The following is a 26,995-nucleotide window of genomic DNA, read 5'->3' as shown; positions in this document are numbered from 1 at the left end:
ACAGAATTAAAGGGGAAAGTAGAATGCAATGTATTCATTTTAGGAGAATTCAACACACCACTCACTCCAAAGGACAGATCAACCAGATAGAAAATAAGTAAGGAGACAGAGGCACTGAACAACGTATTAGAACAGATGGACCTAACAGACAGCTACAGGACTCTACACCCCAAAGCAGCAGGATACACATTCTTCTCAAGTGCGCATGGAACATTGTCCAGAATAGACCACATACTAGGCCACAAAAAGAGCATCAGTAAATTCAGAAGGATTGAAATTGCACCAACCAGCTTCTCGAACCACAAATATATGAAACTAGACATAAATTACAAAAAAAAACCAAAACCCACAAACACATGAAGGCTTAACAACATGCTCCTAAATAATCAATGGGTCAATGACCAAATAAAAACAGAAGTCAAGCAATATATGAAGACAAATTAAAACAACTTAACACCCCAAAATCTGTGGGATGCAGCAGAGGCAGTTGTAAGAGAAAATTATAAAGCAACACAAGCTCACCTGAAGAAAGAAGAACAATCCCAAATGAACAGTCTAAACTCACAATTAATGAAACTATAAAAAGAAGAACAAATGAAGCCCCAAGTCAGTAGAAGGAGGGACATAATGAAGATCAGAGCAGAAATAAAATTGAGAAGAATAAAAGAATCAATGAAACCAGGAGCTGGTCCTTTGACAAAATTAACAAAATAGATAAACCCCTAGCCAGACTTATCAAGAAAAAAATAGAGTCTACACACATAAACAGAATCAGAAATGAGAAAGGAAATATCACTACAGACACCACAGAAATATAAAGAATTATGAGAGAATACTATGAAAAATTATATGCTAACAAACTGGATAACCTAGAAGAAATGGACAACTTTCTAGAAAAATACAACCTTCCAAGACCAACACAGGAAGAAACAGGAAATCTGAACAGATTAGTTACCAGAAATGAAATTGAACTGGTAATCAAAAAAATGTTTAAGACCAAAATCCCTGGACCAGATGGCTTCACCGCTGAATTTTATCAAACGTTTAGTGAAGGCCTTAAAGTTTTCCAAAAAATAGAAGAGGAGAGAATACTTCCCAACTCATTCTATGAGGCCAGCATCACTCTAATACCAGAGATTCAGACAAAGACACCAAAAAAAAAGAAAATTACAGACCAATATTCCTGACGAACACAGATGCAAAAATACTCAACAAAATATTAGCAAACTGAATTCAAAAATACATCAAAAGATCATCCATCACAGTCAAGTAGGATTTATTCCAGGGATGCAAGGATGATACAATATTTGAAAATCCATCAACATCATCCACCACATAAACAAAAAGAACAAAAACCACATGATCATCTCCATAGATGCTGAAAAAGCATTTGACAAAATTCAACATCCATTCATGATAAAAACTCTCAACAAAATGGGTATAGAGGGCAGGTACCTCAACATAATAAAGGCCATATATGATAAACCCACAGCTAACATCATACTTAACAGCAAGAAGCTGAAAGCTTTTCCTCCAAGAAAAGCAAGGATGCTCACTCTCCCCACTTCTATTCAGTATAGTACTGGAGGTCTTAGCCATGGCAATCAGACAACATAAAGAAATAAAAAAGGCATCCAGATTGGTAAGGAAGAAGTTAAACTGTCACTTTTTGCAGATGACATGATACAGATGACATAAAATACCCTAAAGAATCCACCCCAAAACTACTAGAACTAATAACTTAATTCAGCAGAGTTGCAGGATGCAAAATTAATACACAGAAATATGCTGCATTCCTATATACTAATGATGAACTAGTAGAAAGAGAAATCAGAAAACATTCCATTTACAATTGCCTCAAAAATAATAAAATACCAAGGAATAAACCTAACCAAGGCGGTGAAAGACCTATACCCTGAAAACTACAAGACACTCATGAGAGAAGTAAAAGAAGATGCCAATAAATGGAAATACATCCTGTGCTCATGGCTAGGAAGAATTAATATTGTCAAAACGGCCATCCTACCTAAAGCAATCTACAGATTCAATGCAATTCCTATCAAAATACCAACAGCATTCTTCAGTGAACTAGAGAAAATGATTCTAAAATTCATATGGAACCACAAAAGACCCCGAATAGCTAAAGCAATCCTGAGAAGGAAGAATAAAGCTGGGGGATTACGCTCCCCAACTTCAAGCTCTACTACAAAGCCACAGCAATCAAGACAATTTGGTACTGGCACAAGAACAGAGCCACAGACCAGTGGAACAGAATAGAGACTCCAGAAATTAACCCAAACATATGTGGTCAATTAATATATGATAAAGGAGCCATGGACGTATAATGGGGAAGCGACAGTCTCTTCAACAGCTGGTGTTGGCAAAACTGGACAGTTACATACATGTTAGAGAATGAAATTGGCTTATTGTCTAACCCCATATACAAAAGTAAACTCGAGATGGATCAAAGACCTGAATGTAAGGCCTGAAACCATAAAACTCTTAGAAGAAAACATAGGCAAAAATTTTTTGAATATAAACATGAGCAACTTTTTCCTGAACACATCTCCTGGGGCAAGGGAAACAAAAGCAAAAATGAACAAATGGGACTATATCAAGCTAAAGCTTCTGTACAGCAAAGGACACCATCAGTAGAACAAAAAGGCATCTTAGAGTATGGGAGAATATATTAGAAAATGACATATCTGACAAGGGGTTAACATCCAACATGTATAAAGAACTCACAAGCCTCAACACCCAAAAAGCAAATAACCCAATTAAAAAATGGACAGAGGATATGAACAGACAGTTCTCCAAAGAAGAAATTCAGATGGCTAACAGGCATGAAAAGATGCTCCACATCGCTAATATCAGGGAAATGCAAATTAAAACCACAATGAGATATCACCTCACACCAGTTAGGATGGCCACCATCCAAAAGACTAGGAACAATACATTCTGGCGAGGATGCGGAGAAAGGGGAACCCTCCTACACTGCTGGTGGGAATGTAAGCTAGTTCGACCATTGTGGAAAGCAATATGGAGGTTCTTCAAAAAGCTCAAAATAGAAATACCATTTGACCCAGGAATTCCACTTCTAGGAATTTACCCTAAGAATGCAGCAGCCCAGTTTGAAAAAGACAGATGCACCCCTATGTTTATCTCAGTACTATTTACAATAGCCAAGATATGGAAGCAACCTAAGTGGCCATCAGTAGATGAATGGATAAAGAAGATGTGGTACATATACACAGTGGAATATTATTCAGCCATAAGAAGAAAGCAAATCCTACCATTTGCAACAACATGGATGGAGCTGGAGGACATTATGCTCAGTGAAATAAGCCAGGTGAAGAAAGACAAGCACCAAATGATTTCACTCCTCTGTGAAGTGTAAGAACAAAGAAAAACTGAAGGAACAAAACAGCAGCAGAATCACAGAACCCAAGAAGGGACTAGCGGTTACCAAAGGGGAGGGGGTGGGGAGGGTGGGTGGGGAGGGAGGGAGAAGGGGATTAAGGGGCATTATGATTAGCAAATATAATGCAGGGGGTCACGGGGAGGCAGTATAGCACAGAGAAGACAAGTAGTGACTATATGGCATCTTACTACGCTGATGGACAGTGACTGCAATGGGGTGTGGGGGGGGGACTTGATAATATGGCTGAATGTAGTAACCACAGCGTTCTTCATGTGAAACCTTCATCAGATTGTATATCAATGATACCTTAATTTAAAAAAAAAGGGACAAGCCTTGCCTACTTCAGACAAGGGCATGGGGGTGGCCAGGCTGACCCCTGAGAATGTAGGCTGTGTTGAGTGGGCAGGGTGCTTGGCCTTGGCGGGAGCAGGGTGTGGGGTCCCAGGTGGCTGACACCGTCTCCTGACCCCTCCTTTTCATTCTCTTTCCTTTTCCTGAAAAAGCATTCCCTCAGAAGATAAAGGAACTATTCTGAGGGTCTGTTGGGAAGCTCCGCCCTCTCTCAGGCCAAGTCTGAGCTCACCTCCTCAAACCAGATGTGCTTGTGTCCAGCCAGCAGCTTTTCTGGAAACCAGGACGAGGCCTGGGACCCAGTGCAGCTGCTCTCTCTGCCCCCAGGAGAGCAGGATCTGACCCAGAGGGGCTTCCAGCGTGGAGTCTCGGGCAGGCGGAGTGTGTAGGGGCCCCGGCAGGGAAGTGGGCCTCTGGGGCCCAAGCCGAGCCTGTGGTGTTGGCCTGGAGCCCAGCTGGGCAGTGGTGGCCTGATGCTGGAGCCGGTCTACTCTGTCGTTCCTGTTACCTGCCTCCAGGGAGGCCCAGATGCGGACGGCCAAGTGTCTGAAACCGGTGTGGGGGTGTCAGCAACTAACTGGAAGTCTCCGACCCTTAGGGAAACAGACGCGGAGGGCCCCGTGGGTCTGTGAGCTCTGGTCTGTGGAGGTCAACCCACTTAGGAGGCTGAGGGCCCCCTGCCCTGGGGCCGGGGCTGCGCGTCGGCACAGAGCCCCTGTCGGCCAGGCAGGGGCCTGGGCCCAGCAGATCCCTCTGTTCTCCTGGCTGAGTATTATCTGAAGAATCCATAGTGTTCAGAAGCTAAAGTGACACGATCCCTGTTCAGGATCTGAGGCACAAAGTATGTCAGGCACACGCTGGCGCCTTGTGCACTGACTCCAGCAGGGTCCTGGACAGGCTCAGAGGGAAAAGGAAGTCGTGAGGCCCCGGCCACCTGGAGACATCCCAGCCAGGTGTGTCTGTCTGCGGCTGCTGTGACGCCCTGCACCGCGTGGCAGCTCGGGGCGCCGCATGTCTGCTTGTTCACAGACCTGGAGGCCGGCCGTCCAGACTGCGCCCGCGGGGCTGCTTCCCTTTGGGGGTCCGGGCCCCAGGGAGGCTCCCACTTCCTGCCTCCCTGGCTTCCAGACGCCGCCAGCACTCCTTGGCTCTGGCCCCTTCCAGCACCTTCCAGGCTCGCCGCCTCCTCAGGCTTCCCACGACCCCACTCCTGCCCCTGGTGGGGACCTGTGATGACTCCCGGCCCAGCCAGGCATCCGGGATGACCCCAGCTGGGGGGAGGAACCGGCAGGAGGGCGCCAGCCTCAGGTGGGCAGGCCCTGGGGGTGAGCGGGCCCAGGGGTCCTGATGGGAGGCCTTCAGGGGAAGGACAGCCTGGCGTGCTGCCCCGAGGGTAAGAGGATGCACCAGTCCTCCCAGGAGCAAGGAGGGGCAGGGGTGTGGGCTGGAGGGCCTGGTCCCCCGGCAGGCCCCCCGAGCCCACAGGACTGGGGATGGAGGTGAGGCAGGGTGTGCGACGTCCTGACGGAGCTGCTTGGCAAACTGCCACCGGTGTAGCACCCAGAGGCAACTTAGACGGGCCACACCAGCAGCCACACATCTGAGGCCGGGTCCCATGGCCGGAGCTCTGGCTCGGGGCCTCTTCCAGACTCGCTGGTTATTGATGGGATTCAGCTCCGTGGGGTTGCAGGACTGCACCCCGTTTTGCTGCGTGGCCCCCGCGGGCAGTCCTCGGGAAGGCTGGCCAGCCATGTCTGTAACATTGTTAGGTCCGACCCACCTGGTAGAGCCTTCGTTCTGGGTGACTCCAAGTCAACTCTGCAATGTGACAGGTCCAGGAGGGACATGCCATCCTAGTCACACTCAGGGAGGGGGACACACAGTGTGTACTCAGGCGCGGGGTGGACATGAAGAGGTAACAGCCATGTCCCACCGAAAGGGGCACGTGGGGGACGGACAGAGTGGCAGAGGGAGGGTGCTCCCACAAGATCCTCCCTGGAGTGGGGGAAGGCCAGGGCTAGCACAGGCCCAGGGGCAACAGGGGATTCTCATGCTTGTGGAGCTGGGGTAGAGGGGAGAGCTTGCTTTTCTTTTGATGGAAATTGCAAGGAAATGTGTCAATCTTACGTGTCCCACTCTAAGAATTTTGACAGATGCTTGTGCATGTAACCCACGTGCCACCCAGACAGCCTCTCCTTTATCCAGAAAGTACCCTGGCCACTCCTGCCCATGCAGGCAGCTGCCTTCCGAGTTTCACCACCACCCATTAGTTTTACCTCTTCTCGAGCTTCCTGCAAGCAGGGTCATACATTGCATACAGCCTACCCTTGAGCAACACGGAGGCTGGGGGTGCTGGACCCCCAGTGCATAGTTGAAAATCAGCGTATAACCTCTCATTCCCCAGAAGGTACTACTAATAGCCTACTGCTGCCTGGAAGCCTTACTGATGACGTACGCAGCCGGCTAACACGTATTTGTGTGTCATACAAGTCCTATACAGTATCCTTCAATACAGTAAGCTAGAGAAGAGAGGGTAGTTTCTCAGACCGTCACAAATCCCCAGAAATTTTTCCAATACATTTTTTGGGAAAACGTCTGGTATAAGTGGGCCTGTGCAGGCCGCAGCTGTGTGGTTTGCGGGTCAGCTGCGAGTGAGTCTGCCTGCTCCACGCTGTGCGGTTTGTGTGAGATGCTCCCGGGCCACCTGCCCCTTTGTGTTTGTGGTGTGTGTGTGGCTGCCGCGGCTGCCTGTTGGGTTCTCACATCACGTCCACTCCTGGGAATCAGGTGCTGTGAACGTTCTGCAAGGCCTTGGCCGTCCCCCCAGGACCGGAGTGGCTGGGCTGTGGGGTGCACGTGTGTGTGCCTTCAGGAAACCGTAGAGGCCATTCTTGAGCAGTGTGCCGTTGTGCCTGTCCATCAGCCATGTGTGAGGCCCCCACTCCCACAGGGGCCAGCCTGACTCAGCCTTCCAGGGCCGCACCTGGCTCACCTTGCAGTTCCCTCAGGCGCCGCTGCAGAGGTGCGTTCTGTCTCTAAGGGTCACCCAGGAGCCGAGGGGTTTACACCCTGCCTCAGGGACGGAGTCACTTTCCAGAAGCCTCGGCCCTGGCGTCCCTACTGCCTCCTCTGTAGCTTTAGGAGGCCGATGCCAACCGTCGGACAGGGCTCTGGCTGCAGATGCCCCCCAGGCAGGCCAGCGCCTGGAGGTCTTGGATGGTGGGCTGCACGGCCAGCAGTCCTCCCAGGTGCTTCAGAAGTCATAGATTATAATAGGAAAACTATGGAAAAACAGAAAAACATTCTTCCTGCATGTCCTCAGCCTGGAAAGTGCATTATGAAGACCAAAGCTCGGCCCTAGTGGAATCCTTAAAAGGGCTGAGGGTACCCTGCTGGGATGGGTCCTGGGGGGCTGGGAGCCAGAGGGCGAGGCTGACCTGATGAGGAGGGGCGAGGACTGGCAGGGGGTTCCCGAGCCCTTCCTCAGACACCAGGGGTACCCCCCTTCCTGGAGCAGGAGGGAATTTCAGCCAGAGGTTCCTAAGTGGGGTGGGCAGGGCTGGGGAGAGGTGGGTGCTGTGTCCCCCAGTTCTGGGTGGAAGGACCCCCTGGTGGTGTTGAGTGCCTCCTGCCAGCTCCTGCCTTGTGGCTGCTAGTGTGCCCAGGAAGGAGGGCCCAGCACCCTGGGAAGGAAGGGGTTCACCACCCTTAACAGGTGCGGCTGGCTGGCTTTGCACTCTGCTGAGGGCCTGGGTAGTGGTCTGGAATGCCGGCCAGTCCAGCTTGGAGCACGTGAGGGCGGGCTGGCCTGGGTCTCCCTCAGAGCGTGTTTTCTAAATGTCGCTGCTGGAATGAAGGGCCTTTGTCTTTCCCTCGTGGCTGGGAAGTGAGGGCCCGAGGGGTCCGGTTGGGTGGTGCAGCCTGGATTCAGGACTTTCCTCCCAGCCAGCGGATTCCGGGTCTCAGTGATTCACACCAGAGGCGAGAAGCATCCTAAAGTGGAGACGCATGAGTCTGGGCCCACTTCCCTTCAGGAAGAGGTCCCTGGGAAGGAACTCCAGGCCCCCCAGTGGGACTCTGGTCCCAGTGCAGACCTGGGGGCACCTGGGAGGGTTCCACAGCCCTTCTCACCGGCTGCTTCCTGTTCCCAGCCTGCCCTTGGGCCTCCCTGTGGGTTATGCAGCTGGCTGCCCTGGCCCAACACAGGAGTGTGCTGCCTGCTGGGTAAGGGGCCCCAGCACCCCTCCAGCAGTGGGGGTGAGGGGAGGGGGCAGGTGATGCCCAGGGACATGGCAGGCCCCAGCGGAGACACTCCTCGGCAGCTTCTGGTTCTCACCATGTCTGCTGGGAAGCACGTCCTGGACCCATCAGCTGATCGTGCCTGACGCCTGCCAACTCCGCCAGAATCAGAAAAGGCCTGGGGCATTGTAGCCCTGACCCATCTGGCTCTGTGGCCAGGTTTGGGGAGGCATGTGAGTGAGGGGTGTCCCGTACCTGGCCTGCCCAGGCATCGGTGGCCCTGCCTGAGGGACACTGGTCAGGTTCCCTCCTTGCTAGGACTGTGTGGAGGCTCTGCTGCCTGCTTCTCCTGCCTGCATTGCCGCCTGCCCCCCTTTATCCAACCCCAGACCCCCACCAACTGGCCTGCAGGGGACGTGAGCCCTTGGGGCCAATGACTGTGACCCCCACAAACCAGAGCCGGCCTTCCCGCCTTCCCCAGGAGGGCTCACCTCCCACCTCCCTCTGGACTGACTCCCGACCTCCCGGAGTGTCTTCCCAGTGGCACCTCCTGGACCCGACTCCCTGTCCGGGGCTCCTGAGGTGTTTTTGGTGCCAGAATCCATCCTTTATGGTTTCATCTAGTTTGATCTGGCCAGCTGGTCTGGACGAGACCTAGCGTGCCTCTGACTCCCCAGGCCCTCCCAGCCCACAGAGGGGTGTCTGTGGGTGGCATTTGGCCACAGCAGGTGCCTCTTGGCGGGTGCTGGGTGGGAGGTGGGCATCCCGACCTGATGCACCCACCATGTCAGGGTTCTCAGTGGGGTGGGCACAATGCGAGCACCGTGGGGATTTTAATTCACTGGAAACATGGCCATGGAGAGAAGAGTGAAAATATTTATTTGGAAAAGTCACTGACCTGGACATGGTTGAGAAAAAAATCCAGGAAGGAGTAAAAAGAAAACTAATCAATAAAGAGGATTTTCAGTAAAATGTAGTACCAGTCACTCCTTTGAGGAAAAAGACCTTTGGCTTGTGTTCAATAAAACATGTCACTTTATGCCACCGGATGGCCCGGGCGCCCAGGCCTGAGGACGGGAGGGCTCGGGGTCAGCATGATAGCACCGTGGTTCCGGGATCGCGAGGGCGCCGGGCGAGGAGTCACCGCCGGTCTCCGGGGAGGCCGAGCTCTGTGCCGAGGCCGTGGGGATGGAGTCGGGCCGAGCACCAGAACCTTGAAAGCAGGCGCCGGCTCCTCGGACTCGGAGATCCTCTCAACCGTGGCTTCCCAGAAATGACACGCGGCCACCATCTCCCATGGAGGAGCCGGGAGGCTGCGTCTGAGGAGGTGCTGAGGGTCCTGTGGGATCTGCGAGGAGAATCAAGCGCTGAGGAAAGCAGGGGTGGGACGCGCAGGAGACTCTGGTGGGACACTGGCACGGGGCGGCCTGCGGGAGGCGCGCCAGGCATCGGGCGCACAGCGGCTTTCCTTTAAGAATGTCTAGCTGACGGGTTGGTCAGGGAAATTCACATCACGTTTCTGCTGTGTCAGTGATGGGGACCTGGTGGGCTAGCCCAGTGCCACCTTCCTGGACACGGTCTGGTGGAAGACGCCCCGCAGCAGGGCCTGGTAGTCAGGCACCCGGAACAGATGGCGCTCGCCAAAGGCCACGTCGTACTCGGCCGCCTTGCCCGTGACCAGGACGCGGATGTGGGGCTCGTTCACCTGGCGGCCCACCACCACCACGAAGATCTCGATGCCGGCCCGCTGGGCCTCCTGCACCGCCTTCTCCACGGCCGCCGCTGTGGCCCCCTGCGAGTTGCCATCCGAGAAGAGCAACAGCTTCTTCTTGGCCGCGCCAGATGATGCCTCACGGTAGAAGCGGGTCACATAGCTGAGGGCGTCGTTGACGTCGGTGGCATGGTTGAGGAAGGCCATGGCGTCCACGGTGCTGGCGAGCACAGTGTGGTTCTGCAGGAACTGCAGGGACGCACGGCCCGGCTGCTGCTGCCCCGTGCCACTATACTGCACCACCGCCACACGCACATCATGGGCCGGGTCTGTCCTGCCTGCTGTCAGGAAGCGCTCGGCCAGCCGCTTGGCAAAGCGCTTTGTGGTGTCGAAATTGTGGCTTCCCACGCTGGCCGAGCCATCCAGCAGGATGGTGATGTCAGCCGGGGAGGAGAAGGTGACTGTGGATGGGTGGGGCATCAGCGCACAGCCAGGGATTGCTGCGAGCCCCCAGCCCGGGCTCTGACCCTCCAGGCCCCACTCGCCCGCCCCACCAGTGCCTCGCCTCATACTCACTCGGGCAGGTGTAATCTGGACACTTTTTGTCTGCAAGAGAGAAGCACAACGCTGATGCTACACGGAGCGAGCCACCATAGGGGCCCCAGCAGACAGCACCTGGCCACTGTGGGGACGCCCGGCCAACCCCCAACTCGGCCACCCACCCCACCAGGAAGGGGTTCCCATTCAAGAGTGGGCCTCTGAGGTAGTGAGACAGCCCCGGAGTCCCATTCCTCACACCAGCACAGGGAGGGAGTAGGGAGAGCGAGGTTCGAGAGGAGAAGGGCTGGTCTGCAGTTCAGACATCCCGTGCCACCCCACCCCAGGTAATCCGGCCAGGCGCTGCCGCTGGGGAGGGCCTGCGCCTGACCCGCTGCCTCCCTGCAGGCTCCACTCTGAGCACGGGCTGAGCTGTGTGGGCCCATGCTGCCACGGGCACCCCAAGTGCTCTTGGGCTCCAAGGTCAAGCAGCATGCCCACCGGTGGGTACAGCCACTGAGAGCACCAGAGCATGGGGCCCCTAGGTGCCAAGACACAGGCAATAGACCGTATCCCAGCAGCCAGGTGGGCAGCTGCACCCACCTATGCAGATCTGGGAGGTGATGTTCTTCAGGAAGGCGTCTTCCAGCAGTTCTGCGTAGTTCTCCTTGAGGAGCGAGATACCTGGCCGGCTCGGGGACACCAGGCCTTGGCAGGAGATGACGTTGAGCTGATCAGAGCTTGGGACCAGGCCAAACACATCCTTGATGCCCACGGACACCACCTGCGGGAAAGGGCAGGGTCGGCGTGGCTGCCAGGACAGAAAGGCCTGGCCTTTGAGGCCGGCAGCAGGCACCTAGTGGGGGCCCCACCTGGATGTCGGGGCCACACAGCACGCTGAGCGGCGTGGTGTCCCTCTGGGTGTCCGAGCGTCCATCCGTGATGACCAGGGCGATCCGGTTGTTCTGGGTGGCGGGCAGCAGCTGGCTCCGGGTGTACTGCAGGGCCTCGCCCGTGAACGTGCCCCCTGCCATCCACTGCAGCTTCTTGATGGCTCTGTGGGGTCAGGGTGCATCAGCATGGGGCAGGGCTGGCCAGGCCCGCTGCAGGGGTGCACGGCTTGCACAGATGACCTGGGTGCAGGCGTGACACTCACTCTTTGAGCTCCTGAGCATTCCCGATGTTGGGGTCTCTCAGGTCCACGTGCTCCTGCATCTGGTTGTGGCTGTACTGCACCACGCCCGCGTGGGACTGCCCGGGCTCAAACTGAGTGGTCCAGACACTGAGTCAGGAGTGCCCTGGGGTCCCGGCCACCCCTAGGCCTGCCACCTGTCCAGGCTGACCCAGCCCCCCGGTGGGTGGGGGCTGCAGCTTTTGAGAAGCAAAGTGCCCATCTCCAAAGGCTCCTCAGGGCTCCACCCCTTTCCTGCCTGGTGTCCAGACAGACCCAGAGCGAGGGGGCCAGGGCAGCGGCCTCACCTTCACCAGCTCATCCCTGCTCAGCCGGTCAATGACCTTGATGATGAAGTCCTTGGCGATCTCAAAGTTCTGCAGGCCAATGCTCTCGGAGCTGTCCAGCACGAAGAGGATGTCGATGGGGCCGCACTTGCACTCTGCAGGGGATAGGGGGTCAGGCCTCGGGATCCCCAGGACCCCCCACTCAGAGCAGAGCAGCCCCACCCGAGCCTGGACCCCAGGTCCTGGCCTGCCACTGGTCGTCAGCCACAGGCAGAGGACAGGGAGGACAACACAGGTGGGGGGCAGGGCCGGCGGCTGGGGGCGTGGAGCCCCCCACCCCTGGGGTGATCCAGCCAAAGCTGAGCACGCCAAGAACGCTCCAAGCCAAGGAGGATGCTCACCGCAGCACGCTGGGGAGAGAAGAGAGGGATCCGTGTTGGCCATGGCCCCACATCCCCTCTGGCCAGAGGGTCCTCAGCCCTCTCTCACCCCCACCTCCCACCTGACCACGGTTGGCTGGTCTGCCTGGTGCCCAGGCCCTCAAGGGGCGAGGGGCTGAGAGAGGCCTGGCCAGCGGCCCCTGGCCGCAGGGACCTCCTTGCGGGTGGGGCACACACCCGCCCTCCTGCCTGCCTCCCCAGTTTAGGAGAGGGGCCCTGGGGCCAGCAGGATGGCCTCCTTTCTAATTAGAACAGTTGTTCAAAGGCAGGAGGTACTCACAGCACATTTTCATGATGATGTCCAAGATCTCACATTCCTGGGGGCGGGGACAGAGGCGTGAGGCGCTGGCTGGCCCCCTGGTGGGGCTGAGACCACAGTGGGGCCAGGTTTGGGCAGGGAGCTTGGGGGTCTCACTTCTCAGACTGCCCCGTTCTGCCCGTTAGCCCTCCCATGGCCACCACATGCCTCCCACTGCAGCCATGACGTGCCACTGCCATCACGGCTCCCACCCCACAGAGTCCTTGGCCAGATTGATGGGCTCCCCAGTGACACGACAGGTGCCCACTTACATCCGGCCCTGGTGGTCCTGTGTGTCCTGGGGGTCCCTGTCAGAGAAAGGGCCAGAGACAGGCTTTAGGGTCACCGGCAGCCCGGCTGCTTTGTGAACTCAGAGTCCTTGGCAAGGCCACCCCCAGGGAGCCCTTAGCACCAGCGGCCTGGCCCCTGCATGTAATGGGCCGGGAGCAGCCTGTGCCTGGCATCTGCCCGCAGTGACCCCCAGCCCTGCCTGCTCCCTTCCCTGGCAGCGGTGGCCGGCCGCCCAGGGCCCTTCTGCGGCTCCCGGCTGAGGCTCTGGTCTGGGGCCCAGGCACCTGCCCTAAACAGCTCCATGCCCGCTCTGCCCCCTGCCTGACCCCCCCATGCCCCTCAGGATGGCAGGGTCCCTCCCATCCCACCAAAGCCCAACCTCCCGGGCCTTCCCCAGAGACCCGCTCCCCAAATTCCTGCCCGCCTCCCCCTGCTCCTCGCCCGCCCGTCTCCCAGCCTCAGTCCTGGGTGCGCCCCGCCCAGGTCTGGTGCCAACTCACCTGAGGGCCCTCAGGGCCCCGGTACCCCTTTGCTCCTTTGGCGCCTCGGGGCGCGATGTCGTTGTTCTGGAAGGAAACGGCGTGGCGTTACCAGACACAGCGGCCGTTGGCCAGGCCGCCTGCTGGGGGGCGCGCACCTCTCCTCGACCCCCACCCACCCGCAGGGCCCCAGCAGCCTGGCTGTGCCCTTCCACGGCCCTCCGTCCCAGCCCCCGGTGAGGCTGCCTCAGGGTGCCACCACAGCCCCGCGTGGGCCTGCACTCACGTCCTCTCCGGGGTCCCCGGCTTCTCCCTCGTCCCCTTTGAGGCCAGGGTAGCCTTTAGTGCCCTGCAGGTGATGGGAGCAGGTGGTGAGTGGGCCGAGGGTCCCACGGAGCAGGCACGTGCCCCGGGTCCAGGGAAGCTGGCCTCCACAGGGGCGCCGGAGCCCTCACCCCCACTCAGGTGTTCCGGCCCAGCCCCCGTGCTGTAGGAGCCGGCGAGGCTGTGGGCCCAGGGACGGCTGTTCTTCGCTGGGTTTTCTACTTTAAATCAGTTTACTAAGGTGCAATTTATACGTGGAACATTTTCTTTTTAAGAAACATTAGTTTTAAAGGAAAAGATAAAGACACTGGTGCCTCACCCGGGGACCATGTCCTTTGTATGAAGGTGTGCACGGGTGTGTGTGTGTGCACCAGGACCCCGACGGGAGCGTGTACTCACATTTATGCCGGGAAGGCCCCTGCTGCCGGGATAGCCCTGGGGGAGACAGCACAGTCACACCAGGCTGACTCGGGTGGGGACCCCATGGCAGCCCCAGCACTGGGCCGGTCATGGCCCTGGTTCAGCCCGGCCGCCCAGCATGCCCGACGGCCAACAGGGTGGGGCGCTGGGAGTTTGCGTTACTCACGGGGAAGCCGGGGAAGCCCTCGGTGCCATTTCCGGGGGGGCCGTCTTCACCCTGGATGGAGGCCAGGTCCTGTCACTGGCCGTCCCCTAGGCCAGCCTCTGGGCAGTGTGGGCACAGACTGCCTGTCAGCCTGGGAGGCACCCCCTGCCCAGGATCGCCCTGCATGTTCTCGGCCCACCTGTCCCCAGGCCTCGGACACTGAGGGGACAGTCACCCACAAGGGTGCTCCCCGCCGACCACTGCGACCAGGACCCTGATGGGACCCCAGGGGGAGACTTGGGCCTGAGCCCCGGGGCCACCACTCACCCTCTCGCCCATCAGCCCGGGGTCTCCGGGGGGTCCTGCGGGCCCTGGGGCTCCTCTGGGACCCTAAGGAAGGCAGCAATGGGTTTGGGAAACTCAGTGCACCTGGCACAGCGGCACAGGCTCAGAGCCGTGGCCACTCTTCGGGGAAAACAGAGGGTAAGTCAAATAAAATAACGTTTTATCCATCACAAGCAAAGACTAAAAGCAGGGCTTTTTAAAGCATAGCTCTGGGCAGATGGAGTGAAACAGGACCGTGTGATGAAACGGGACGGGTCCCGGAGAGGGGCTCACAGAGGCTCCCTGACATCCACACGCCTGCTGTGGAAAGCACATGTCAACAGTGTCTGAAAAATTGTTAGGTTTCAGGGAAGTTCTCATTATGAAGAAGTTTTTGTTGAGACCTCGTGAGGCTCAGTGTGTGAGCTTAATATGCAAATTAGAAGGAAACTGGGAAAATAATCTGCCCAAACTCCTCTTGTGTGTCTGAGCAGCAGTGTTTTAGATTTCATTTCTTAAAAAATTTCCTACATTTTCTAAATGTCCCACAGGTTGCATACATCATAAAATGGAACAGAGACTTGCGCATGTAAATGCGGTGGGCACTCCCCAGTGGAAGCACTAGGCAGAGGGGTGGGGTCTGGGCCACAGCTGTCCCCTGGGGCAGGGAGGGGCACTCACCTCGAGCCCTGGGGGGCCCTCATCGCCTCGGTACCCTTTAGGTCCAATGGGGCCAGGCTCGCCCTGCAAAGAGGACACGCTCGTTGGACCCTCTCTGCCCCACACCAGCCCCGATGGCCTGTCCATCCACACCTCTCCCTGGTAGCGACTGGCTTCCTTTCTGGGTCTGAGCCTTGGTCCCCTGGGCACCTCACGGGCATCCCCACCCAAGGAGGGCAGGTGTGCATCACTCAGGAGGTTGGCTGGCCCACAGTGCACCCCGCCAGCCACAACCCTGAACCCAGAGGCCTTTCATGGGGCTTTTCCTGACGGTGCCCTCCTGCAAAAGTGTGCAGCTCCTGGTCATTGGCCTGTTCCGCTGACGAGTGGTCAGTCAGATGCCGTTAGTTTGATGTCCCAGGCACGACCAGTGGTCCCAGTGCTGGGGATATCCCACATGCGATCCGGGGCTTCGCACACCAGCCACAGGGACCAGCAGCCCCCACTCGACTCTGGGCCACAGGGCGCACAGAGACATGAAAAGGGGGGCAGGAGAAAGTGGGCAGGGCATCCTCAGCTGGTGGCTTGCTGGGCAGGCATCTCCTGGGACCCAGCCCAGGGCCCCACTGCTCCTGGTGGGCACAGGGGAGGGTGGTGCCCACTGCGGGGTGGGACAAGGGCTCTGGGAGGTCTGGCGAGGGCTGGGTGCACATCAGGAGGAGAGCTGGGACCCTTTTCTCCATTTTCTGGATTGCTCAACTGCTTTTTCTTGGGATTTGGAAAAACACATTTCCTAGAACTTCTGCACAGACACCCTGGTGCTGGCGCTGACAGCCTGTGGGTCAGGGTGAGGCGAGAGCTGGGAGGGCGAACACCCGGGGTGGACGGGCACGGTCCCACTGCCGTGACCCCAATCCCCTGGGGAGGCCAGGTGCACAAGCGCACTGAGACCGGGGCCGCCAGTTGGGAGGGTGCCACCCCAGGGCCACAGGCTGGAGGGACAGAGGGCCTCCTCCTCCAGGCAGGAGACGCTCTTGCACACCAGGGGTCCCTATAGCCTGGTGTGGGGTCCCTCCCCCTGGCACGCTCCGGCAGTTTCCTTTTCCATAAGGACTGTCAATCACTCTGGAAACCAGAGACACAGAGCAAGCCATCGGCACCGGGCTGCGGGGGAGAGAGCCGGTAGTGGGGCGCGCTCAGAGCTGCGGGTGGTCGGCGGCTTGGGCAGGGTCCTGGCGCTCCATGCGCCATGCTTTTTCCAGAGGGAGTCCAGAAGAAACGAAATTCTAGAAATAACTAAATACTGGTCTCTGGGGAGGGGAGGCCGAGGGAGGCCTGCCTTGCATCATAAGCCACTCTGCTGCTGTGCTGACCTTCACCTACCCTCCCTCGGGAAGCAGAGCAGGCGGGAAGCTCTGTTTGGGGGCATCTTCTGTCCACAGGCAGACGGCTCCAGGCCTTGCCTCTGAGAGCCTTCACCCTCCTTTGGGCCAAGCAGGAGAACCTGAATCAGGAGCCACCCGTCCCGGCCGCCCTCTGTCCCCACGTGCCTCTCTACACACAGGCGGCCCCCAGGGCCCAGGGACCCTCCAGCAGGTCCAGCTCAGGCTTGGATGTGAGAGGCTTCCTGCCGGGCGTGTCTCGTGGCTGGGTCCATGCATCGCCCCTCACAGGCCACTAGTGCCCCATCAGGCAAGCCCTGCCCTGCGGTGGCCGCTTCCTCTTTCTGATTTTTTAAATTCCGTTTTCTTAACACTCCAATTCCAAATTTTTCTCCCCAAGAGAAGCCACCAAAAAACCCCAAAGCCATGAGCCAAGGCCCGGCCGCCTGCACGGCCTGGGGGGCTGGCCCACCCCAAGGGACCCTGCACGACCTGGGGGGCTCTCCTCGCCGTCCTGCCCACCCTGCATGTCACAGCTGATCCTCAGCAGGAGGGACATGGAGTGCCCATCACAGGGCCAGCGGCACACAGGCTGGAGTCCAGGCTGGGCTAAGGAGGTCTGGGCCCGGGAGGCGGGGTGCCAGAGAAGGGGGTGCAGGGAGGGAGAGGAGGCAGGCTTGTGGAGGGTCCCCTGGATGCCCACCTGGCCTATCAAGAGGCCTCCTGAATGGGGGAAAGGCTGTGCCCTGGGCAGGCCTGGGCAGCCCTCTCCGCCTCAGGGCTGGCAGAGCTGGTAAGCCCCTCTCTGCAGAGGCTCCGGCTCCCGTGCACCCCAGCAGGGGGCCAGGGGCACCATCTCCCACCCGCGTGCCAGGGTGAGGCTCCATCTAAGGCCAAATGCTGGGGCGGAACTGGCCCTGCCCCTACCCATTTTCAGGGGACGGCAGTCCAGCCCACCCCCCTGGAGGCATGCCCCAGGACCTCCTCAACATGGGACTGCTTGGCTTATGCCCACAAGCTGACTCCCGTGTCTTCCATCTCTCCCATGGGACCGGCAGCCCCAGGTAGGCCCAGGCCAGGTGTGGTGTGCACAGCTCTGCTGAGACGCAGCCGGCCAAGCTCCAGGAGCCCCGGAGCCCCAGTGTGGCCCCAACTGTCGCTGTGCCAGCCTCAGGGCCCCACCTGCCAGGCTCACACTTCACCCTTGGGCGTGGGTCTGCTGCAGACGACCTGTCCCAAGGCTGCACCCCCTCCCCAACTCGACCCCTGGCTCCTCCCCTGGCCCCCGCTCTGTGCCTCTCCTGGCACAGCCTTGGGAAGGTGTCACATTCAGGAATTCTGGAAACTTCTGTGCACTGACACTCCCAAAGCCACCTCCCACCAGGATCTCATACCTGGGTCCCAAAAGCTGAGTGAGCCTGTTTTCACCGTGTCCCGTGAGGGCTCACATGCCCCGTCTCCAGTGCAATGTGGCCCCACCCCACCAAGCTGGGGTGTCCCCAGGGGCCCCCTGGCTTCCTCACAGCCCTGCGGCTGGACCTCCAATCCCCAGTGCTAATCAAGTCAGCAAGTCCCCCCAAGTCGGAAGGGGAGTGGGGCCCCCCACCCCGGCAGCCAGGCTCCCTACCGGATCTCCGGGGGTGCCAACGGGGCCCTCTCGTCCCTGGTCACCTTGGGGTCCAGCTTCGCCCTGGGGAGGAACAAGCCAGTGAGTGTGGAGGCCTGGGGAGGGCGGCTGCCAGGGTGGCGTGGGATGAGGCCAAGGTCCGGGGGCCAGCAGGGGTCCAGAGCCTGGCGGGGCAGCTCCCGCTGTGGCCTGGGCCTCGCCTTCCTTCCCACGCTGGCCCACATTTCGCCATGTGTGGCCCCCAAGACGTGTGGTTTAGGTGGCGGCCGCCGAGGCCCCAGCCCCACTCGGGATCCAGAGGCACAGCTTCTGCCACAGCCGCTCAGGGCTCAGGGGCTGGGCCCACGTGGCCTCTCCCTTCCCTGGGCCCGTGTCTGGACCTCGGTGGGGCTTGGAAGGGCATGGAAGCCATGTTACCCCTGCTTGGACCTCTCCCCCAACCCCACACAGGGGCCTGAGGGCCGGAGAAACCCCAGGGGTGGGAAAGGCCCAGCCACAGGCTCAGTGCCCCGTGGGGAGGCCGGGGCACGCACGCAGAGGGGCACTTCTGCCCCAGGTCAGAGCGGGCCGCGCAGCCCTGTGGCCTCTCCTCGGATGCCACATGGCATCGCCCAGTCTGTGCGGGCAGAGGCTGGGCCCACAGAGGCGGGAGCAGCATCTCTGCCCTGACTCTGGAGCAGTGGGGTGGGGCCCATGCCCCCGTCTGCCCCCTTGGGCCCCCCGGGTGAGGTGGGGCACAGCTCCAGGCTGGGCTGGGGGCTGCCTCTGTTCCGGGCCACAGAAGGCAAGGGCAGGGCCGCAGCGTGGGGGCCGCAGGGTGGTGCTGACGGCCTGACCCCTGCCTGGGGGGTGGGGTCCCAGTTTGACAGATGGGGTCTCACTTACCTGGTCTCCCCTTGGGCCCCGCACACCTGGGGTCCCCTGTGGCCCTCTTTCCCCAGGGCCGCCCTGCATGGGGAGAAACGGAGGGAGGTGAGGCTGTAGACACTTTGGGGGGCAGTGATTGAGACCCAGACGCAGGACCAACCTCTCCCCCCAGGACACCCCAGGATGGTGCATCCCTCCACCTCATGCCCCATGCTTCCCAAGACGTGAGTCCCACCAGCTCAGATGGAAGCTCTGGGAAGTGTCAGCAGAGATGATTGGAGTTGGTCACACCAGCACCAGTCATGCCGGCCATGCCAGCCACCAAGTGAGGCCCAGAACCCAGAGCGCCTCCACCTCTCAACTCACCCTGTCTCCAGGGGGACCATCTGGTCCTGCGTTTCCCTGTTTCAGAGGAACGAATACAAGCATGAGTTGGGACAAAACTGCTTAGTCTCAGGAACTGGGAGCGGGTGGCCGAACGTGCGAGGCGAGCTCACCTCATCGCCAGCTTCTCCTTTCTCTCCGGGGGCTCCGGGCTCTCCGGGCTCGCCCTGGGGGCACCAGAGTAGAGCCATCCACCTCTGACCACCCCCGCGCCCAGGCCCGGGGATGCAGCTCCAGCTGCTCCAGGTGGCCCCTCCTGGGGCCTGGCCCCCACCCCGGCTGCACCCTGGGGCTGCCCGCTCACCTCCTCTCCCTGGGGCCCTGTGCTGCCCTGTCTCCCAGGCTCCCCATCAGCTCCGGGTGCACCCTGGAAACGTCAGAAGGGTCAGCCTGCAGGAGGCCATGCCTGCTCTGTCTGGGGGGCCCCAGTGACCTGCACCTGCCCCTGTCACCTGGATCTCAGGCCACTCTCCCTGACCAACTGTGTGAGCCCCAAATCGCTGTCATCGGTGCAGTCCCACCCCTCCCTGAACGACCTCCCCTTGCTGCCTATCAAACACAGTGCAGGTGGGGCTACTGGGCAGGGTGGGAGCTGGTGGGCTCAGGTCAGGGCTGCCCCACAAATGGCACCGGGAAGCTAGATTCTGAAGACCCAATCCAGGAAACTTGCACCGTTAAGGCATATTGGGGGCAGAATGCGTGCCACTCTCCCTTCCCCAGCATCTCCTGAAAACCCCAGAAAAATACCAGCAACGGGAAACTGGGCTTTAAGTTAAGACTCAACAGGGTGCCACCCTGTTCCCTTTGCCGCGGCCCCAGCAGCTCTGGCCATGCCTACATGCCAGCTTCCATGTGAGCACACGGACTCTGGCGGGGACAGGGTGCGGCGGGCCACAGCCTCCCGGCCGCTCCTCTGCGGGACCACGGCTGTGCCCCACACTGGGAGGCGAGCGCTCGGCGATGCGTGGTGGCTGCCCTGGACGGATGTGCCGCCCGGGGGGGTTTCTCTAGGCTGGCTCCACCCCAGCTCCCGCCCGGGGGCCACCCTCAGAGGGAACTCCAGACTCAGCCCTTGGCCCGCCCGCCCCAGGGGTCTCCCCAGGAACCTTTTCTCCTTTCAGTCCAAGAGCGCCCACGTCACCCTTGGGCCCACGGGGTCCTTGAGTGCCCTGGAAAGAAGACGGCAGGGGTCGGTCATGGTCTCCAACAGGCGGCCACAGGGAGGCCCGCAGATGTGTCAAAACAGAAAAGGGGGAACTCACAGCCCCACACCGGCAGTGGGAAGGAGTCACTCACGTCAAGTCCAGGGGAGCCCTTGCAGCCTGGCAGCCCGGGGTAGCCCGACTCCCCCTGGAGGAAGGAAGGCGGGGGCGGTCAGGCCTATGGCTCCGGCCCAGCCGTGGCCCCGCCCAGGGAAGCCTCACCCTGATGGCACTGAGCGTGGCTGTGGCTTGGGGCCCACTGGCCTAGGGCTCAGCAGGGAGCCTCTCTTGGCTTCACGAGCAGCCCGGGAGCGCCCTCGCACAGAACCCCTGCCCGTCTCCTCTGGCGCACCTGGCTTTGCCCACCACCCCTTCCCTGAACCGTGTGCCCAGCACCAGCCCTCCACCGGGCTGGGGTTACCTTCATGCCATCCACACCATCAATGCCACGCTTGCCCTTCTCGCCCTGTGAAACACGGACCAAAGAAGGGTCAGTCAGAGGTCAGAGAGCACGACCCCTACCCCCAGGGCAGAGTGCTCACCCTGCCACACTCACCTTGTAGCCCTTGGGTCCCCTGGAACCCTGTGGAGACAGGAAGGGAGGGTGAGGATGTGGTCCTCCCATGGCGCGACGGGCTCCCAGGCAGGCAGGGAGGACAGCGAGAGGCCGTGCTGGGGACGCACAGTGTCACCCCGTCCTTGCACAGGGAAGGAGTCATGAGGCAGGCCTTACTCACCTTCTCCCCGCGGCTCCCTTTTTCTCCCTACACAGCAGACAGAGGAGGAAAGAGGGGTCACCGGTGTCCTGGGGCAATGCCCCGTGTCCGGGCCCAGCCACTCTGAGGAGGGGGACCCACCTTCATCCCTTGGTAGCCGACGGGTCCGAGGTCCCCGGGCCTCCCCTGGAACACAGAGGAGGGGGCATGTTAGACGCTCCGGGGGCAAGGGAGGCCCCATCCTCTCAGGCCTGGTCAGCGGCAGGGACTGGGCTGGGTGGCCCCCGCCTGCTGTGGAGGCCCACCCCTGCTCCTGTGGGCTCATCTGAAGCCCCCCAAGATGAAGGGCTGGTTCGTGGGGAGCTGGCCAAGGGCCTTGGCAGAGGCCCCGTGGCTCTACTGGCCAACCTCCCACCTGCCCAAGGAGGACAGGGCCTGGGGGTGAGGCTACCGGGCAGGGCATGCCTGGCCCCTTCCAGCCCTCGCCACCCACAGGGTCACGTCTTCTGAGGGCCAGACCCTGTGACCACGGTGCTCGGACACCAGTCATCCTTCCAGAAGCCCCTGTGGCCTGGCTCCCCGGCTTGGGCTTTGAGCGCCCTCTGTCCTGAGGTCAGGCACTGGGGACTCACCGGCTCCCCGGCTTCTCCTTTCTCTCCCGGGAGACCTGGCTTCCCTCGTTCGCCCTGGAACACAGAGCGGCCACCGTCAGGGGCTCACAGAGGCTAGGAAGGTTCCCTCGGTCTCCCCGGGCTTTCCAGACCCCTTCCCCATCGCCTGTCTCCGGGATGAGGTGGGGTCCACGTGTCCCTCCCTCGCGGCTATCCCCGGATCCCCCCCTCTGGCCCTGCCTGATCCTGCTGCTGCACAGGGCTCCCAGGCCATGGGGCTCACACAGGCGGGGTGGGTGGCGCACAGGAGCCCCCCAGGGGAGGGGACCACTGCTCAGCTTCTGTGGCTGGCACCATGTGGCTCCACAGCCACGGGACCTGACATATTTTAGGAACCAGAAACTGGCACTTTCGTGAGCACCCTCCTGGGTTGTGAATATTGGCAACTACTACAATCTTTGGAGTCTCCTGTGAGGCGCACCTGGCCTTGGCCTGAGTCCCAGAGAGAGGCCACCAGGAAATGCCCCTTTTCAGGAGGGCCGCCTCCCCACCACGCAGGAGGCCAGGGGGTCGGGCCTCACCGCCGCCCAGCCCTCCAACCACGCATCACTGTGGGGTCTCTGCCTGCGCTCTCCTGTGGCTGGGCACCCGCTCACCAAGGTGTGCCTGCACCGTGCCCACGCCCAGAGGGTACACAGCGGGTGCCCAGGTAGGCTGCCTGAGGTCCCTCCACGTCCCGAACACCAGGGCTCCAGGCTGCCGGGACGTTTCTCCCATGTTTGTTCATCAGGATGCTGGGAGCCCACTCACCTCATACCCAGGGTCGCCCCGCGGTCCAGGAGGTCCTCTGGCAGGCTGCAAGACGGGCAATAGTCAGCTGAAGACAGCGTGGCAGCGGGGCAAGGGGGGGAGGGAGGTGGGGGAGGGAAAAGGAGGGAGGTGGGGGAGGGGAGGTAGGGGAAGGAGGTGTGGGGGAGGGGAAGGGAGGGAGGTGGGGGAGGGGAAGGAGGTGGGGGAGGGGGCGGGGGCTCTTACCTGACATTCGTAGGAGCAGCACTGCCAGGGAAGGGGCAGAGGACACGTCAGAAAACGAGGACCTGGCGGCCGCGCCCTCTAAACCCACCCAGCTCTGCAGGCCCAGGGACAGGTGAGCCCCAGGGTGCTGGGCAGGTTGGGGGGGGTCTCTTACCACCTGCTCCACGTTGTTTTTCTGAAAAGTGGAAGAGGGAAGTCGCGTTACTGTCCATCCACGGCCGCGGGGCGCGGGGCGCGGGTGGGGGCGCACTCACGATCATCTCGGTGATGGTGTCGATGGTCTGGCTGATGGCCTCCTCCGCGTCGTGGCTCTGCCCCCAGTCGGCCGCCGTGAAGTTGCGCCGGTACGTGTGGTCCGTGGCGATGATGCTCAGGCGTTGCTCCTGCGCGGGGATGGCCATGGCTGGGGATACGGGGCGGCAGCCAGGACGCACCCCGCCCCGTCTGCTGCCCGAACCCCGCCCTGCAGGCCCAGGAAGGGGGCTCCTACCAGGTGGTCGGGCGTGATGGCCACGGAGAAGACCTTGATGCCCAGGTGCCGGGCCTCGTTCACGGCGTCCTCCAGGCCCCCACACGGCTCCTTGTAGCCCTCCAGGGGGTGCCCGTCGGTCACCACGATCAGGTACTTGTTCTCCTTCAGATGGGAGCCCCTGCAGGGTGGGGGCAGTGGTGAGAGCCGCGCACGGGGCTCCCGGGCCGCACGGAGCCCCTTTGAACGCAAAGCTGAGACCCTGGGGGCCAGGAGACCTGCGGCGGGGGGCCTCCTATTACCCGGGACCCTGTTTCTGTGTGTTCATCCTGACTGTAACGTGGGACTGTAAAAAGGATATTACAACAGAAAATAAGGTTTTGTGGGATCACATTCCTTTAAAAAACTGTTTTGGAAAATTCCTGGGTCCTTACCCCAGCTGAGGTGTTCCGCCCACGGGGCCCTGGCCACGGGCAGCTGGCAAGGAGGGCTGAAGAGTTGCCCACTGCTGCAGGCAGGACCTGGCTGAGCCGGGCCGAGCAACAACCCCCAAACAGTCCTCCCTTGGGACTGACCCTGGCTGCTGTCCGGGGACCGCTGCAGCCAGGATCTGACTTCCTGTGTGGGAGCAGCGGGGTCCCCCACCTCTGTGCCTCTCTGTCTCTATCTCAGACTCCTGACACCACCTCTGCTCGACTGAAGGGCAGGCTCCGGGGGCATCTTTGCCCCTCTGCCCCTCTGCCCTCAGTGATGGAGGAGATAGGGGGCAGCTCTGGGTGGGATGGAGCATGACTCTCGGTGGCCACGGCACAGCCCCTAGGTCCCTAGGACTTCTCTGGGGCCTCGGGCTCCAGAACGTGGCTTGCAGGAGGGCTTGGGGCTCCCGGGAGATGGTCGGGAAAGTGGCCCCTGAGGCAAGGGCCCACGTGGCTGAGGCGCACAGGCACCCACCCGACCAGCAGCTCCTCCAGCCCCTTCTTGATGGCGCAGTCTGTGTAGGTCCCTTTGCCAAAGTACTTGACTGCATCCACCTGGGCCTTGAGCGCGTCGCGGCCGCTGGGCATGCGGGTGAGGCCCTGGATGATCTCGACCTCATCGCTGTAGTGCAGCGCGCCCGCGTTCCACACCAGGCTGCGGTCGCACCGGTAGTACCTGCAAGCCATGCCATGGGGTTAGCGGTGGGACGCACCCAGGCCCAGCAGCATGTCCCCTGTGGGCAGCCCGGGTGGCACCGCTCCCAAGACGGTCCATCTGCAGCACGACGGGCACCCACTCCATGTGCGCGCAAGGCAGGAGCCAGCGAGTGGGCCCTGTCTGGGGGACACACCCGGGCGGCCAGGAGGGCCAGGCCCCAGCCAGAAAGTGACCAGCATGGCCTTGGATGCGGGGCGATGTGCACAGAGACCCTGCTCCAGGCAAGGGGGTGGGGGCCACGGGGCAGTGGGGATGACGGGACTGGGGCACAGTGGATCTGAAGGCCGCCTCTGCAAGGTGCACCTCGGCTGAGGCTCTCAGGGTGGCCGTGGCCCTGGGGGTGGCCAGGCCCCTTCAGCCCATCCGGTAGAGGGGGTGACAGTGGCTCTGCAGAGGTGCCAACTGCACCAATAGCAGGAAAAGCCTGCCCATTTCACATGTGGAAAACTGAGGCACGGGAAGCTGGGTAACAGGGCCAAGGCACCTGGGGGCAGATACTGAGCCACAGGGATGCCCCAGTGCTCCCCGAGGCATGCCCCACACCTGGGCGCTCCAGGAGAGCTCGGGGTTCAGGTCTCAAAGTCCTGCGTCAGGTGGGCATGAGGCCCAGGGCTAGGTCAGCAGGGACAGCCCAGGACTGGGGGCCCTGAGCAGGGGAGGGCAGGGTCCTGGCTCCATCTGAGCTCTCCCATGCCCCAACTACCTCAGTGGTCGTGGCTGCTGCCCTGGGTCCCTGCTGTCATCAGCGGGGTGAGTGCCCGGGTCGATGAGTGTTCCCCCCAAGCCCAGAACTGAGCCGGCAGCACTCCTGCCCTTTGGACAGGATGTGGGGGACATGGGGGACCCTGGGACGTCAGGTCCAGGAGGCGGGCCTAGGCTGGCTGCGCGGGCATCAGTTTTGGCCAGTGTCTAGGTAGTTGGCGAAGGCACCCCCTCCAGGTCCTGGGCAGAGCTGCAGGCCCGTATGGCCTCCCCACTGACTGGCCGGGGGTTGGGAGGGTGTTTCCTGCCCTGCGTTTGGGGGACAGGAGCCTGGCTCTGCAGCGCTGTCCCCTCAGCCCTCCTGCTGGCCAGTCTGGCCGGGGCCACCCACACCCAGCCCATCTGAACCACCATGATGCGGGGGACCCAGTGTCCAGGTGGGGGCTGAGGCCCAGCTCTGTCTGCTGGCTGGGGCAGGGTGACGCCAGGCCACCCTGAGCCAGCTGTCCCCCCCACCGAGGGGCCTGGAGGGGAAGGTGCACCCACCTACCTTTCTCTCAGGTTGTCGATGAAGCGCTTTGTGAAGGCCTTGACCTTGTCCACGAGGGCCCCGTAGGGCTTCAGCCGCAAAGCCACGCTCTCGGATGTGTCCAGCACAAAGAAGAGGTCCACGGGGCAATCTGGGCCAGGGATGGGAGGAGGGGGCCTGTGGTTCCTGCCCTGACCCCCCTGCATGCACCCGGAGGCCACCTCCACCCACCTTGCCCAGGTGAGCCTCTGGTCAGCTCCTCCCCACCGCCAGCCACCTGTCGGGGGTTGGGGGGAGCTCAGGCAGCCACCCCCACTGCAGGCACCTGGCCACAGGCTGGGGTGGCCGGGGACCCCCCCACCCCCGTGGTGCCGGGAACCTCATGTGGCTGGGGCAGAGCAGCCCACCCTTTGGGCAGGCAGAGGCCCTCTGCCCAGACCTGGACAGCTAAGACGGCCACTGTTTTTCCAAGTGGAGCTTAAAACTGCCAGGGGGCAGGACCCTCAGAATAAGGCGTGGGACAGCCCCTAAGGCTGGTGACCGGCTGCCGCAGGGAGTGTCAGACAGGATCCGCCCGGCAGAGAGTGGCACTGCATGCAGGACGGCGGCTGGACAGTCACTCTGCCTCCGGGCCACCCACGCGTCCGGCCTGGCGTCCCCTCCAGAGTGGAAAAGCTCGAGGTGACCAGATCCAGGGCCCAGCTGGGGCAGCTGTCGGGAATTTCAAGCCCCCACGAGGCCCCCGTTTACAGCTCTCCCGTCAAGGGCAGGGCTCAGGGACCCTGCGGTGTCCCCACGGATGCGCCTGGCCTCAGGCCCCCGCCCGCAGGGCAGCACAGTCAGAGGCTGGCTCAGCACCCACCTTGGAAGGCGATGGCCCTCCCCACGGCCGCTTCGTCCTGCGAGGTGGCCCAGCCGGCCTGCAGTAGCAGGAGGAGCACAGCCGGGGGCAGCTTCATGGCACAGGCCTGCTTGTCACCATCCACCGAGGGCAGGGGTCAGGGTGGGCCGGCCGTAACTGATAACCGGAGAGAAGTGGGCTCTGCTCCGCGGCCGGCTGGAGTCCCAGCCCAGGAGGGAGGCCGGGAGGGAGGGGCAGGGGGACGGGCAGGGGGAGGGGCTGGGGTGAGTCACAGGCCGCCTTCCCTCCACAGCGCTGGAGAGGGACTCACTCTGGGG

General features: G+C 60.8%; 1 protein-coding gene across 1 annotated transcript; it reads right to left on the bottom strand.

Moving 5' to 3' along the window:
• Window positions 1-8,871: 8,871 nt before the first annotated feature.
• On the bottom strand, window positions 8,872-26,907 carry COL6A1 (collagen type VI alpha 1 chain). The gene is made up of 34 exons (XM_057505471.1): window positions 26,679-26,907; window positions 25,838-25,967; window positions 24,343-24,543; window positions 23,413-23,572; window positions 23,177-23,305; window positions 23,077-23,097; window positions 22,923-22,943; window positions 22,698-22,742; window positions 21,909-21,962; window positions 21,418-21,462; window positions 21,298-21,324; window positions 21,117-21,143; window positions 20,982-21,026; window positions 20,655-20,708; window positions 20,465-20,527; window positions 19,663-19,725; window positions 19,472-19,525; window positions 19,341-19,376; window positions 18,993-19,055; window positions 18,108-18,170; window positions 15,120-15,182; window positions 14,442-14,504; window positions 14,136-14,186; window positions 13,949-13,984; window positions 13,512-13,574; window positions 13,247-13,312; window positions 12,728-12,763; window positions 12,438-12,474; window positions 11,739-12,127; window positions 11,416-11,525; window positions 11,132-11,315; window positions 10,863-11,043; window positions 10,299-10,328; window positions 8,872-10,183 (listed from the first exon to the last, which is right to left on the bottom strand). Exons 1-34 carry the CDS (start codon window positions 26,773-26,775, stop codon window positions 9,561-9,563), a joined length of 3,330 nt encoding a protein of 1,109 aa, XP_057361454.1. The 5' UTR covers window positions 26,776-26,907; the 3' UTR covers window positions 8,872-9,560.
• Between the last annotated feature and the right edge of the window lie 88 nt (window positions 26,908-26,995).

The sequence above is a fragment of the Manis pentadactyla genome, chromosome 1 (assembly GCF_030020395.1).
Source record: "Manis pentadactyla isolate mManPen7 chromosome 1, mManPen7.hap1, whole genome shotgun sequence".
Lineage (NCBI taxonomy): Eukaryota > Metazoa > Chordata > Mammalia > Pholidota > Manidae > Manis > Manis pentadactyla.
This window is presented reverse-complemented; position numbering and strand designations above follow the sequence as displayed.

Bases quoted from the DNA above. Each gene is read 5' to 3' on its own strand.
- COL6A1 (XM_057505471.1), bottom strand. From the start codon at position 26,775: ATGAAGCTGCCCCCGGCTGTGCTCCTCCTGCTACTGCAGGCCGGCTGG. The intron at 23,098-23,176 runs GTGAGTGCGCCC...TCCACTTTTCAG, and splicing joins ACACCATCACCGAGATGATC to AAAAACAACGTGGAGCAGGT. The intron at 15,183-18,107 runs GTAGGGAGCCTG...TCCTCTTTGCAG, and splicing joins TTGGCACCCCCGGAGATCCG to GGCGAGCCTGGCCCCATTGG.